The 14,097-nt window shown below is 48.9% G+C and overlaps 1 protein-coding gene across 1 annotated transcript in view; it reads left to right on the forward strand.

Annotated features, from left to right (window-relative positions):
- Positions 1-14,097, forward strand: part of LOC139369011 (plexin-B3-like) — a 279,425-nt gene that overhangs the window by 226,220 nt on the left and 39,108 nt on the right. Inside the window, exons 11-17 of the mRNA XM_071108578.1 lie at positions 808-936; positions 1,756-1,872; positions 6,026-6,116; positions 6,274-6,446; positions 7,190-7,341; positions 8,995-9,100; positions 13,424-13,560. Coding sequence (XP_070964679.1) covers positions 808-936; positions 1,756-1,872; positions 6,026-6,116; positions 6,274-6,446; positions 7,190-7,341; positions 8,995-9,100; positions 13,424-13,560 — 905 coding nt within the window. The remainder of the gene's footprint in view (positions 1-807; positions 937-1,755; positions 1,873-6,025; positions 6,117-6,273; positions 6,447-7,189; positions 7,342-8,994; positions 9,101-13,423; positions 13,561-14,097) is intronic.

Below are 14,097 nucleotides of genomic sequence, written 5' to 3' on the forward strand. Positions count from 1 at the left end.
CATCCGTTACACTCACCCCCCTTTTGACCTTCCTCCTTTTTTCGCAGCAACCAGTAATCCGGGTCAACAGCATCAATGTAACAGTATAATTATAGACCGTCCCCTCGCCCATACCCGGGCGCGAACCAGGGACCCTCTGCACACATCAACAACAGTCACCTCTCGAAGCGTTGTTACCCATCGCTCCACAAAAGCCGCGGCCCTTGCAGAGCAAGGGGAACTACTACTTCAAGGTCTCAGAGCAAGTGACGTCACTGATTGAAACGCTATTTAGCGCCCACGCTAACTAAGCTAGCCGTTTCACATCCGTTACATTAGTAACAACCCCAGACCCTCTCTACCAGGCCTTAGTAACAACCCCAGACCCTATCCACCAGGCCTTAGTAACAACGCTGTGGTTAAGACAACCCCAGACCCTATCTACCAGGCCTTAGTAACAACGCTGTGGTTAAGACAACCCCAGACCCTATCCACCAGGCCTTAGTAACAACGCTGTGGTTAAGACAACCCCAGACCCTATCTACCAGGCCTTAGTAACAACCCCAGACCCTATCCACCAGGCCTTAGTAACAACTCTGTGGTTAAGACAACCCCAGACCCTATCTACCAGGCCTTAGTAACAACTCTGTGGGTAAGACAACCCCAGACCCTAGTAACAACCCCAGACCCTGTCTACCAGGCCTTAGTAACACCTCTGTCCTCTCTGCACTTTGACTGAACATTGATTGTTGTTTTCTACACACAGCCTCTCCTTCTCTCCATTTTGTGCCGTTCCGTTCCAATCTAATATCCCCCTGCCACCACTAGGAGCAGCAGTTGGAGCCGCGGGGTGCAGACTCGTGTCCCTTTGTGTGGGCTCTACAGAGTTCTCCTCTGGTCCCCATGGGCTTCCTGTCCCCTCTGACCCTACTGGGCAGGAACCTGGACGTGTTTCAGGTATGTTTTTAATATACATGTGGACAAAGATAACGCCACATTCAGGGTTTATAAGTAGGTGATCAATCAATAAATATTTTCATGAAACATTTAGAATAATCTGTACTGTCTGGTTCATCTAGGGGGTTTACTGAAACATTTAGAATAATCTGTACTGTCTGGTTAATCTAGGGGGGGGGGGGGTTACTAAAACATTTAGAATAATCTGTACTGTCTGGTTAATCTAGGGGGGGTTACTAAAACATTTAGAATAATCTGTACTGTCTGGTTAATCTAGGGGGGGGGGGGGGTTTACTGAAACATTTAGAATAATCTGTACTGTCTGGTTAATCTAGGGGGGTTACTGAAACATTTAGAATAATCTGTACTGTCTGGTTAATCTAGGGGGGTTACTGAAACATTTAGAATTATCTGTACTGTCTGGTTAATCTAGGGGGGGGGGGTTACTAAAACATTTAGAATAATCTGTACTGTCTGGTTAATCTAGGGGGGTTTACTGAAACATTTAGAATAATCTGTACTGTCTGGTTAATCTAGGGGGGGGGGTTTACTGAAACATTTAGAATAATCTGTACTGTCTGGTTAATCTAAGGGGGTTTACTGAAACATTTAGAATAATCTGTACTGTCTGGTTAATCTAGGGGGTTTACTGAAACATTTAGAATAATCTGTACTGTCTGGTTAATCTAGGGGGGGGTTTACTGAAACATTTAGAATAATCTGTACTGTCTGGTTAATCTAGGGGGTTACTGAAACATTTAGAATAATCTGTACTGTCTGGTTTATCTGAGACAGAGACAGGTGTGTTGTCATCTTCAGGGTGAGGAACAGTATACCTGTGTGGTGGTCGTTGTGGGGGAGGAGCTTAAACTGAACGCCATTCTGAAGAAAGACCCAGAAACCAAGGTCACCACCTTTACATGCTCTGTCCACCAGGTATTTAAACACAAACCCTGACACACACACACACACACACACATTTAAACACAAACCCTGACACCCCCCCACACACACACACACACACACACACACACACACACACACATTTAAACACAAACCCTGACACCCACACACACACACACACACACCCACACACACACACACACACACACACACACACACACACACACACACACACACACACATTTAAACACAAACCCTGACACCCACACACACACACACACACACACACACATTTAAACACAAACCCTGACACCCACACACACACACACACACACACACATTTAAACACAAACCCTGACACACACACTTAACTTCTTAGTGATCCCTTCGCTCGCCAATCCTGTTAACGGGATTCATTTGACAACACCCAGTGAAATTGCAGCGCTCCAAATTCAAAAAACAGAAATACTCATAATAATAATTCAAAAATCATACAAGTGTTAAACACCTGTTTAAAGATGAACTTCCAGCCACAGTGTCAGATTTCAAAAAGGCTTTATGGCGAAAGCAAACCATGCGATTATCTGAGGACAGCGCCCCATCAAACATACACATGACAATCATATTTCAACCCGCCAGGCGCGACACTCAGAAATAACGTGCCTTTCCTTTGAAGATCTTCTGTTGGCACTCCAATATGTCCCATAAACATCACAAATGGTCATTTTGTTCGATAAATTCTGTTGTTATATATCCAAAATGTCCATTTAATTGGCGCGTATGATTCAGAAAATACACCGGTTCCAACTCGCCCAACATGACTACACATTATCTAATAAATTACCGGTAAACTTTGTCCAAACATTTCAAACAACATTCCTAATCCAACTTTAGGTGTTTTTACACGTAAATAATCGATACAATTTGAGACGGAATAAACTGTGTTCAATACTGGACAAAAATAAAGTGGAGCGAGCTTTCAGGTTGTGCACCCCAACAGTACACTAGACTTGACATTCAGACTGAACAGCCCTACTTCTTCATTTCTCAAAGGAAAAACATCAACCAATTTCTAAAGACTGTTGACATCTAGTGGAAGCCATAGGAACTGCAAGCAAGTGCCTTAGAAATGTAGATCCACATAGAAACCCATTAAAAAGAGAGTGACCTTAAAAAAAAAAAAATCCTGTATGGTTTGTCCTCGGGGTTTCACCTGCCAAATAAGTTCTGTTATACTCACAGACATGGTTTTAGAAACTTCAGAGTGTTTTCTATCCAAATCTACCAATTATATGCATATCCTAGCTTCTGGGCCTGAGTAGCAGGCAGTTTACTTTGGGCACGTTTTTCATCCGGACATGAAAATACTGCCCCCCCTAGCCTTAAGAAGTTTTTAAACACAAAACTATGACACAAAACTATGACATAACACATATGGAATCATGTAGTGAACAAATCAAAATGTATTTTATATTTGAAATTCTTCAAATAGCCCCCCTTTGCCTCGATGCACACTCTTGGCATTCTCTCAACCAGCTTAATGTAGTAGTCACCTGGAATGCATTTCAATTAACAGGTGTGCCTTGTTAAAAGTACATTTGTGGAATTTCTTTCTTCCTTATTGCGTTTGAGCCAATCAGTTGTGTTGTGACAACGTAGGGGTGGTATACAGAAGATGGCCCTATTTGGTAAAAGACCAAGTCCATATTGTGGCAAGAACAGCTCAAATAAGCAAAGAGAAACAACAGTCCATCATTACTTTAAGACATGAAGGTCAGTCAATATGGAACATTCCAAGAACTTTGAAAGTGTCTTCAAGTGCAGTCGCAAAAACCATCAAGCGTTATGATGAAACTGTTTCTCATGAGGACCGCCCCAGGAAAGGAAGAGACGGAGTTAGCTCTGCTGCAGAGGATAGGTTCATTAGAGTTACCAGCCTTAGAAATTGCAGCCCAAATAAATGCTTTACAGAGTTCAAGTAACATACACATCAACATCAACTGTTCGGAGGAGACTGTGTGAATCAGGCCTTCATGGTCAAATTGCTGCAAAGAAACCACCACTAAATGACACCAATAGGAAGAAGAGACTTGCTTGGGCCAAGAAACACGAGCAATGGACATTAGACTGGTGGAAATGTGTCCTGATGAGTACAAATTAGAGATGTTTTGATGGTGTGGGGGTGCTTTACTAGTGACACTGTCTGTGATTTATTTAGGATTTAAGGCACACTTAACGAGCATGGCTACAACAGCATTCTGCAGCGATACACCATCCCATCTGGTTTGCGCTTTGTGGGACTGTCATTTGTTTTTCAACAGGACAATGACCCAACACACCTCCAGAAATACAGAAAAAACGTTGAATGAGTAGCTGTTCTAAAACGTTTGACTTGTAGTGTATATTTAAACACTAACAAACATACATATATTTAAACATAATCCCTTACATATACTTTTAATAATCTGAGCATTCCACAACAGTACAAATATAGTATGACTAACAATAATAACCTCTCTGCCCTCTCCTCCCTGCCCTCCCCTCTCTGCCGGCCCCTCTCTGCCGGCCCCTCTCTGCCGGCCCCTCTCTGCCGGCCCCTCTCTGCCGGCCCCTCTCTGCCTTCCCCTCTCTGCCCTCCCCTCTCTGCCGGCCCCTCTCTGCCGGCCCCTCTCTGCCCTCCCCTCTCTGCCGGCCCCTCTCTGCCCTCCCCTCTCTGCCGGCCCCTCTCTGCCCTCCCCTCTCTGCCGGCCCCTCTCTGCCTTCCCCTCTCTGCCCTCCCCTCTCTGCCCTCCCCTCTCTGCCGGCCCCTCTCTGCCCTCCCCTCTCTGCCCTCCCCTCTCTGCCGGCCCCTCTCTGCCGGCCCCTCTCTGCCCTCCCCTCTCTGTCCTCCCCTCTCTGCCCTCCCCTCTCTGCCGGCCCCTCTCTGCCCTCCCCTCTCTGCCGGCCCCTCTCTGCCCTCCCCTCTCTGCCCTCCCCTCTCTGCCCTCCCCTCTCTGCCGTCCCCTCTCTGCCCTCCCCTCTCTGCCCTCCCCTCTCTGCCCTCCCCTCTCTGCCGGCCCCTCTCTGCCCTCCCCTCTCTGCCGGCCCCTCTCTGCCTTCCCCTCTCTGCCCTCCCCTCTCTGCCCTCCCCTCTCTGCCCTCCCCTCTCTGCCGGCCCCTCTCTGCCGGCCCCTCTCTGCCCTCCCCTCTCTGCCCTCCCCTCTCTGCCGGCCCCTCTCTGCCCTCCCCTCTCTGCCGGCCCCTCTCTGCCCTCCCCTCTCTGCCCTCCCCTCTCTGCCGGCCCCTCTCTGCCCTCCCCTCTCTGCCGGCCCCTCTCTGCCCTCCCCTCTCTGCCGGCCCCTCTCTGCCCTCCCCTCTCTGCCCTCCCCTCTCTGCCCTCCCCTCTCTGCCTTCCCCTCTCTGCCCTCCCCTCTCTGCCGGCCCCTCTCTGCCTTCCCCTCTCTGCCGGCCCCTCTCTGCCCTCCCCTCTCTGCCGGCCCCTCTCTGCCCTCCCCTCTCTGCCGGCCCCTCTCTGCCTTCCCCTCTCTGCCTTCCCCTCTCTGCCCTCCCCTCTCTGCCCTCCCCTCTCTGCCCTCCCCTCTCTGCCGGCCCCTCTCTGCCGGCCCCTCTCTGCCCTCCCCTCTCTGCCCTCCCCTCTCTGCCGGCCCCTCTCTGCCCTCCCCTCTCTGCCGGCCCCTCTCTGCCCTCCCCTCTCTGCCGGCCCCTCTCTGCCCTCCCCTCTCTGCCCTCCCCTCTCTGCCCTCCCCTCTCTGCCGGCCCCTCTCTGCCCTCCCCTCTCTGCCGGCCCCTCTCTGCCCTCCCCTCTCTGCCGGCCCCTCTCTGCCCTCCCCTCTCTGCCCTCCCCTCTCTGCCCTCCCCTCTCTGCCCTCCCCTCTCTGCCTTCCCCTCTCTGCCCTCCCCTCTCTGCCGGCCCCTCTCTGCCTTCCCCTCTCTGCCGGCCCCTCTCTGCCCTCCCCTCTCTGCCGGCCCCTCTCTGCCCTCCCCTCCCTGTCTTCCCCTCTCTGCCCTCCCCTCTCTGCCCTCCCCTCTCTGCCCTCCCCTCTCTGCCCTCCCCTCTCTGCCCTCCCCTCTCTACCCTCCCCTCTCTGCCCTCCCCTCTCTGCCGGCCCCTCTCTGCCCTCCCCTCTCTGCCCTCCCCTCTCTGCCCTCCCCTCTCTGCCCTCCGCTCTCTGCCCTCCCCTCTCAGTTCCAGTACCCTTTAAAACGTTTGGAGTACTCTGCTCCCATCTATCTGCGAAGAGGTTTCCATCGCATCGACTCTGCTCCCGACCTCAGACGTGAGACGTCTCTGTTGAATTCTATACTGTGTTCCATTCACTGCTATCTCTTGAGAATGAAGAAAATGTATATTTCTCAACTCTTGGAGTACAATTTAAAGTGGAATTAAAAGCTACTTTGACATTGGAGGTACCCGCTGTGTTTTGTTGTCCACAGTGCAGCTATATGACTGTTCAGTGGGCCAGTCTGACTGTAGTCAGTGCAGAGCGGTGTCTTCAGGGTACGGCTGTGTCTGGTGTGGTGGAGAGACACCAGGCTGTGTCTACAATCTCTCCTGTACCAGCTCACCTGGGCCCGCTGACACCTGTCCCTCGCCTCAGATCACACAGGTACACACACACACATCGCTCTGAACATCACTGTCCTGTACCTGGGTATATAAAGGGTCTCAGAGAAGAAGCGTTGTTCTGGAATCAGGTTCATTAGGATCTGAGATGCTTTGTGAATAAATATCTTCTAATGGAGACTTTAGTGACAAACAACATTGAGACTAAAGTGTGTTCAACTCCTATACCATGTTGTTTTTGGATTTTAGTAAAGACCTTTTCCTGTTCTGTAATCTCCTGTTCTGTCCTCTCCTGTTCTGTCCTCTCCTGTTCTGTCCTCTCTTGTCCTCTCCTGTTCTGTCCTCTCCTGTCCTCTCCTGTTCTGTCCTCTCCTGTCCTCTCCTGTTCTGTCCTCTCCTGTCCTCTCTCCTCCTGTTCTGTCCTCTCCTGTTTTGTCCTCTCTGTTCTGTCCTCTCTCCTCCTGTTTTGTCCTCTCCTGTTTTGTCCTCTCCTGTTCTGTCCTCTCCTGTTCTGTCCTCTCCTGTTCTGTCCTCTCCTGTTCTGTCCTCTCCTGTTCTGTCCTCTGTTCTGTCCTCTGTTGTCCTCTCTTGTCCTCTCCTGTCCTCTCCCGTTTTGTCCTGTCCTGTTCTGTCCTGTTTTGTCCTGTCCTGTTTTGTCCTGTCCTGTTCTGTCCTGTTTTGTCCTGTCCTGTTCTGTCCTGTTTTGTCCTGTCCTGTTCTGTCCCGTTTTGTCCTGTCCCGTTCTGTCCCGTTTTGTCCTGTCCTGTCCTGTTCTGTCCCTGTCAGATCCAGCCAGTGAGTGGTCCGGTGGAGGGAGGTGTTCTGATCACCATCCGTGGGTCCAACCTGGGGATGCAGTACCAGGACATCCAGGGTGGAGTGACTGTAGCTGGGGTCAGCTGCCTGCCTCAGTCCCATGGATATCTCATCTCTACCAGGTAACACTATGTGTGTCTGTGTGTCTGTCTGTCAAGCTGAGGTCCCCATTTAGCTGCCCTTCCTGACGTCGTCACTTTTCACATAAACGATCAATTGAACGTTAAAAACCATAGTGTCAGAAGACTTTTAAAGCCTCAAAGGATCCAACTTTCAAAACAAGTCCTTTTTGGCTAGCCACAACAGTCGACTAGCTAGCTAGACACAACAGTCGACTAGCTAGCTAGACACAACAGTCGACTAGCTAGCTAGCCACAACAGTCGACTAGCTAGCTAGCCACAACAGTCGACTAGCTAGCTAGCTACAACAGTCGACTAGCTGGCTAGCCACAACAGTCGACTAGCTGGCTAGCCACAACAGTCGACTAGCTGGCTAGACACAACAGTCGACTAGCTGGCTAGACACAACAGTCGACTAGCTGGCTAGCCACAACAGTCGACTAGCTGGCTAGCCACAACAGTCGACTAGCTGGCTAGCCACAACAGTCGACTAGCTGGCTAGCCACAACAGTCGACTAGCTGGCTAGCCACAACAGTCGACTAGCTGGCTAGCCACAACAGTCGACTAGCTGGCTAGCCACAACAGTCGACTAGCTGGCTAGACACAACAGTCGACTAGCTGGCTAGACACAACAGTCGACTAGCTGGCTAGACACAACAGTCGACTAGCTGGCTAGCCACAACAGTCGACTAGCTGGCTAGCCACAACAGTCGACTAGCTGGCTAGACACAACAGTCGACTAGCTGGCTAGACACAACAGTCGACTAGCTGGCTAGACACAACAGTCGACTAGCTGGCTAGCCACAACAGTCGACTAGCTGGCTAGCCACAACAGTCGACTAGCTGGCTAGCCACAACAGTCGACTAGCTGGCTAGACACAACAGTCGACTAGCTGGCTAGACACAACAGTCGACTAGCTGGCTAGACACAACAGTCGACTAGCTGTTAAGACACAACAGTCGACTAGCTGGCTAGACACAACAGTCGACTAGCTGGCTAGACACAACAGTCGACTAGCTGGCTAGCCACAACAGTCGACTAGCTGGCTAGCCACAACAGTCGACTAGCTGGCTAGCCACAACAGTCGACTAGCTGGCTAGACACAACAGTCGACTAGCTGGCTAGACACAACAGTCGACTAGCTGGCTAGACACAACAGTCGACTAGCTGGCTAGACACAACAGTCGACTAGCTGGCTAGACACAACAGTCGACTAGCTGGCTAGACACAACAGTCGACTAGCTGGCTAGACACAACAGTCGACTAGCTGGCTAGATTTTAACACATTCACTCATTTGTTTGTAAATAATGAACAAGCTACCAAATGTTATTGTCAAACTGTCAACAGAGCAGCTAACAAGCAATAATATATGTCAAATAACAGTCTAAAAATATCAGGGGCAAATATCAGATTTGACCGTTCAGACACACCTACGGAGGTGGCTTGAAATATCTGAAACCATTTGCTTTTCGGCCGTTCAGACTGCAGGAAACAGGTTCCGGTTGGTTATAAATGTTTTTTTATTTGAGTCAATTGGAACATGAACAGGGCTTCAGACTACAAGGCTCCGTGTGTGTGTGTGTGTGTTACAAGTATTTGTTTTTCCTGTGTGTTAATTGCTAATTGTCTGGTCATGTGTTTGTGTATTCCAGGATAGTGTGTGAGCTCCAGCCCAGTAAACAGGAGACGGAGGGACCAGTCATTGTTTCTGTGAGAGACTCAGAACCAGGACAGTCTCTGCAGACATTCACCTACCAGGTATGTAACACACACATATACTCACTCACTCACTTCATGGAGCAAAAACCCTGTGCTAACCTGGAGCGCGAGTACATGACATTATAACGCTGCACCACAGATGTCTGGAGTTGGTACTGTCTTAGTCCACGTGGGATCATATGACATTAGGAGGGTTAGCTTGAAACTGATGAAAATTGATTTTAAAGAACTGATTCTAGCTCTGAAAGATTACAAAAAGTTGGCAATTATTTCAGGCCCGGTACCATCGCTGGGCGGCGGCTGTGAAAGATTCAGCAGGCCCCTCCCCTCTCTGCCCTCCCCTCTCTACCGGCTACTCAAATCAAATTTCATAAAGGAAAACGTCCGCGCGGAACACATATGACAGCTTGTTACACAGACGAAAAGGGCTGGGCTTGAGTGAAAGAGCGGGAAGACTGAAGGACACAAGGAGAAGCTGTGCCATCGTAAATACAGTCTCTTATGCATTCTAAATTACCGCCCATTTGTAAAAGGAAAATGCAATAAATATTTACTCTGAGCTGCGCTTCGGTAGGTTGGTGGTAGATGGAAGACCGTGTTGCCAAACCGAGTCCTCTGTCCTTTGAAGAATGTCTCTGGTGGTCAATTGGATACGTTGTAGTAACGTCGTTGGGTGATAGATGGGATACTCTGTCTGTTCTTTCCTAACCCTCGTTTGCAGCTGCTGTTGCTAACTCAACGGCTAGGAGGTAATCACTTCTGTAGTGAATAAGAGTTCAAAGTTCATACCATTTGCAACCAAAGCTCACGCTGATGTTGGCTTCGTTCTGTAGGTATTATCTGAACCATTCTGACATAGGACCGTCGTCCTCACATCATCGGAACAGGAAATGATGTTGTCGTCAAGGGCTTATATAGGAAGGGAGAGGAGGGCGTGTTTGAAAAGTTTTATAGCCCACGTCCCTTCACAGGGGCGGGCCACTGATTGAGCAGAGCCCTATCTTATGAAACCCCAAATGTCACATTTTAGAAGCTAAAATCACATTTCATCCCATCACAAATAATTTCATGTTCAAACATTTAAATTGAACAACAGTTCCATGTGAATCCGATAACTCTGATGTGTAGACTTTCCACTGTAGAGTTTATGTCATCTTATCATTGATGAGAATGTCCTAGATGACAACCGAACTGACATCATATTCATTAAATAACGAGCCTAGTCGGTTTAGCCACGGAAAAATACAGAAACCTTCCCGCTAGCCATGATTGGCTGAGATAATGGATGGGCTGGACATGCCAAGAGATGAATCAGGATTGGTCTGCCATGTAGCATGCTTCTGTCTTTAACATGAGCTGCTAAATGTGTGAATAATCCTGTCTACAGCGTTTTTTCTTGAAAGATATGAATGAAGAACTTAAGTTTTGCTACTGTTCTCAACATTGCCACCCTGAAGTTAATAGCGCTATCGACAAAGCTCCGTGGGAAAATATTGCGATAGACTACTGTCATGACGTTGGCCTGGGGGATAGGTTTATGACAGTCAAATACCTCTTCCCCCCTTTTTCCTCTCTCTACCCTACTGAGGTTACATTTGCAAAACCCTTGGTTAACATAGAGATTCTGGGAACATCAGAAGGTGGGGGAAATGAACTATATTCTGGTAATCCGACCAATTGAACATGTGCGGTGGTACTTAAGCCATTTTGCCACAACTTTAGAAGTATGCTTGGGGTCATAGTTCATTTGGAAGACCCATTTGCGACCAAGCTTTAACTTCCTGACTGATGTCTTGAGATGTTGCTTCAATATATCCACATAATTTTCCTTTCTCATGATGCCATCTATTTTGTGAAGTGCACCAGTCTCTCCTGCAGCAAAGCACCCCCCACAACATGATGCTGCCGCCCACATTCTTCACGGTTGGGATGGTGTTCTTTGGCTTGTAAGCCAAACATAATGATGGTCATTATGGCCAAACAGTTCTCTTTTTGTCTCATCAGACCAGAGGACATTTCTCCAAAAAGTACGATTTTGTCCCCATGTGCAGTTGCAAACCATTGTCTGTTTTTTTTATTGCTGTTTTGGAGCGGTGGCTTCCTCCTTGCTGAGCGGCCTTTCAGGTTATGTCGATATAGGACTCGTTTTACTGTGGATATAGATACTTCTGTACCTGTTTCCTCCAGCATCTTCACAGAGTCCTTTACTGTTGTTCTGAGATTGATTTGGACTTTTCTCACCAAAGTACGTTCATCTCTAGGAGACAGAACACGTCTCCTTCCTGAGCGGTATGACGGCTGCGTGGTCCCATGGAGTTTATACTTGCGTACTATTGTTTGTACAGATGAATGTGGTACCTTCAGGCATTTGGAAATTGCTCCCAAGGATGAACCAGACTTATGGAGGTCTACACTTTTTTTTTTTCTAAGGTCTTGGTTGATTTCTTTTGATTTTCCCATGATGTCAAGCAAAGAGACATTGAGTTCGAAGGTAGGCCTTGAAATACATCCACAGGTACACCTCCAATTGACTCAAGTGATGTCAGTTAGCCTATCAGAAGCTTCTAAAGTCATGACATCATTTTCTGGAATTTTCCAAGCTGTTTAAAGGCACAGTCAACTTAGTGAATGTAAACTTCTGACCCACTGGAATTGTGATATAGTGAATTATAAGTAAAACAATCTGTCTGTAAACAATTGATGGAAAAATTACTTGTGTCATGCACAAAGTAGATGTCCTAACCGACTTGCCAAAACTATAGTTTGTTAACAAGAAATTTGTGGAGTGGTTTAAAAACGAGTTTTAATGACTCCAACCTAAGTCTATGTAAACTTCTGACTTCAACTGTATATGTGAGGATGCTGTTCATCGACTACAGCTCAGCCTTCAATACCATAGTGTCCTATCAGCTCATTACATAGCTCACGGCCCTGGGTCTGAACTCCTCCCTATGTAACTGGGTCCTGGACTTCCTGACGGGCTGCCCAGGTGGTGAAGGTAGGCAATATTAATCAACACTGATTCTCAACACGGGGGTCCCACAAGGGTGCGTACTCAGTCCCCTCCTGTATTCCCTGTATACCCACGACTATGTGGCCTCACACAGTTCCAACTCCATCAAGTTCTCTAACGACGCGCAGCAACGACGCGATAGGGAGAAGGTTGTCACTCTGACCGCGTGGTGCCAGGTAAACAACCTGTCCCTCAACGTCAGAAAACAAAAGAGTTGACCAAGCTGGACACGCCCCCATTCTCATCAACGGGGCCTCTGTGGAGACAGTCAAACTACTGAATTCCTCGACGTCTCAGAGAAGCTGAAATGGTCTTCACACGGACATCGTGGTGAAGAAGGCACGGCAGTGACTCTTCAACCTCAGGATGCTGAAGAAATTCAACCTGTCCCAGGGGGCCCTCACAGTGTTATACAGGAGCACCATCGAGAGCTTCACAGCTTGGTACGGCAACTCCACCACGCGCTGCGAGGCTCTTCGGAGGGTGATACCGTGCAGCTGAACGCACCACTGGGTGCCACTACACCAACACTGCCTGCCCTACACCAGGTGTTGCAGGAAGGCCAGGAAGATCATCAGGCACCCAAACCAACCACCCAAGTCACGCCCAGTTCTTCCTGCTTCAATCGTTCCGTCGCGGGCAGTACTGGAGCATCATGGCAAACACTGGAAGACTGGCCAATAGGAACTGGCCAATAGAGACTGGCCCATAGAGACTGGCCAATAGTTTCTACCCTCAGACTACCAGGCTGCTGAATAGCCACCAGTAGTCAGCTACCTACCAGCGACCATTGTCATTATTTTATTTCACTTAGTCCTGCATGTTGGAACTCGGAGCCTAAGATTTTCACTGTAATCACACCTGGAACCCTGTACATGTGACTATTAAACACTCTGAATCTGACCCCCAGTTGACTGCTATTGTCCCTGAATAAGGGCCCTGTTTCAGGAGGGACCAGCCTGACAACTATGGTTAGATACTACAGTATAAACATGTCTCCCTCTGTGTAGGACCCCCAGTTGACTGGTATAGTCCCTGAATAAGGGCCCTGTTTCAGGAGGGACCAGCCTGACAACTATGGTTAGATACTACAGTATAAACATGTCTCCCTCTGTGTAGGACCCCCAGTTGACTGGTATAGTCCCTGAATAAGGGCCCTGTTTCAGGAGGGACCAGCCTGACAGCTATGGTTAGATACTACAGTATAAACATGTCTCCCTCTGTGTAGGACCCCCAGTTGACTGCTATTGTCCCTGATAAGGGACCTGTTTCAGGAGGGACCAGCCTGACAGTCCAGGGTTACAGCTATGGTTAGATACTACAGTATAAACATGTCTCCCTCTGTGTAGGACCCCCAGTTGACTGGTATAGTCCCTGATAAGGGCCCTGTATCAGGAGGGACCAGCCTGACAGTCCAGGGGACTCTGCTACTAACGGGACAGAGGAAGGACCTGACTGCATACGTAGGACAACAACCCTGCTACATGTAAGCCCTGCTACAATATCTGCTTTAGCTGTCTGCCTGTCTGCCTGCCCCCCCCCCCACCCTACCACGCACACAATAGCCCTGCTCCAATATCTGCTTTAGCTGTCTGTCTGTCTGTCTCCCCCCCACACACACACACAATAGCCCTGCTACAATATCTGCTTTAGCTGTCTGCCTGTCTGTCTGCCTGTCTGTCTGTCTGTCTCTGTCTCCCCCCACACACACTCGCACACAATAACCCTGCTGCAGTGTTGAGGAGGTGAATGGGACTCACCTGGTATACAGGACCAGCCCCAGTAACTAGACAGACACCATAATGATAACTCTCTCCTCCTCTCCTCTTCCCCAGTGTTGAGGAGGTGAATGGGACTCACCTGGTATACAGGACCAGCCCAGTAACCAGACAGACACCATAATGATAACTCTCTCCTCCTCTCCTCTTCCCCAGTGTTGAGGAGGTGAATGGGACTCACCTGGTATACAGGACCAGCCCCAGTAACTAGACAGACACCATAATGATAACTCTCTCCTCCTCTC

The sequence above is a fragment of the Oncorhynchus clarkii genome, chromosome 16, assembly GCF_045791955.1.
Source record: "Oncorhynchus clarkii lewisi isolate Uvic-CL-2024 chromosome 16, UVic_Ocla_1.0, whole genome shotgun sequence".
NCBI classification, from domain to species: Eukaryota; Metazoa; Chordata; class Actinopteri; order Salmoniformes; family Salmonidae; genus Oncorhynchus; species Oncorhynchus clarkii.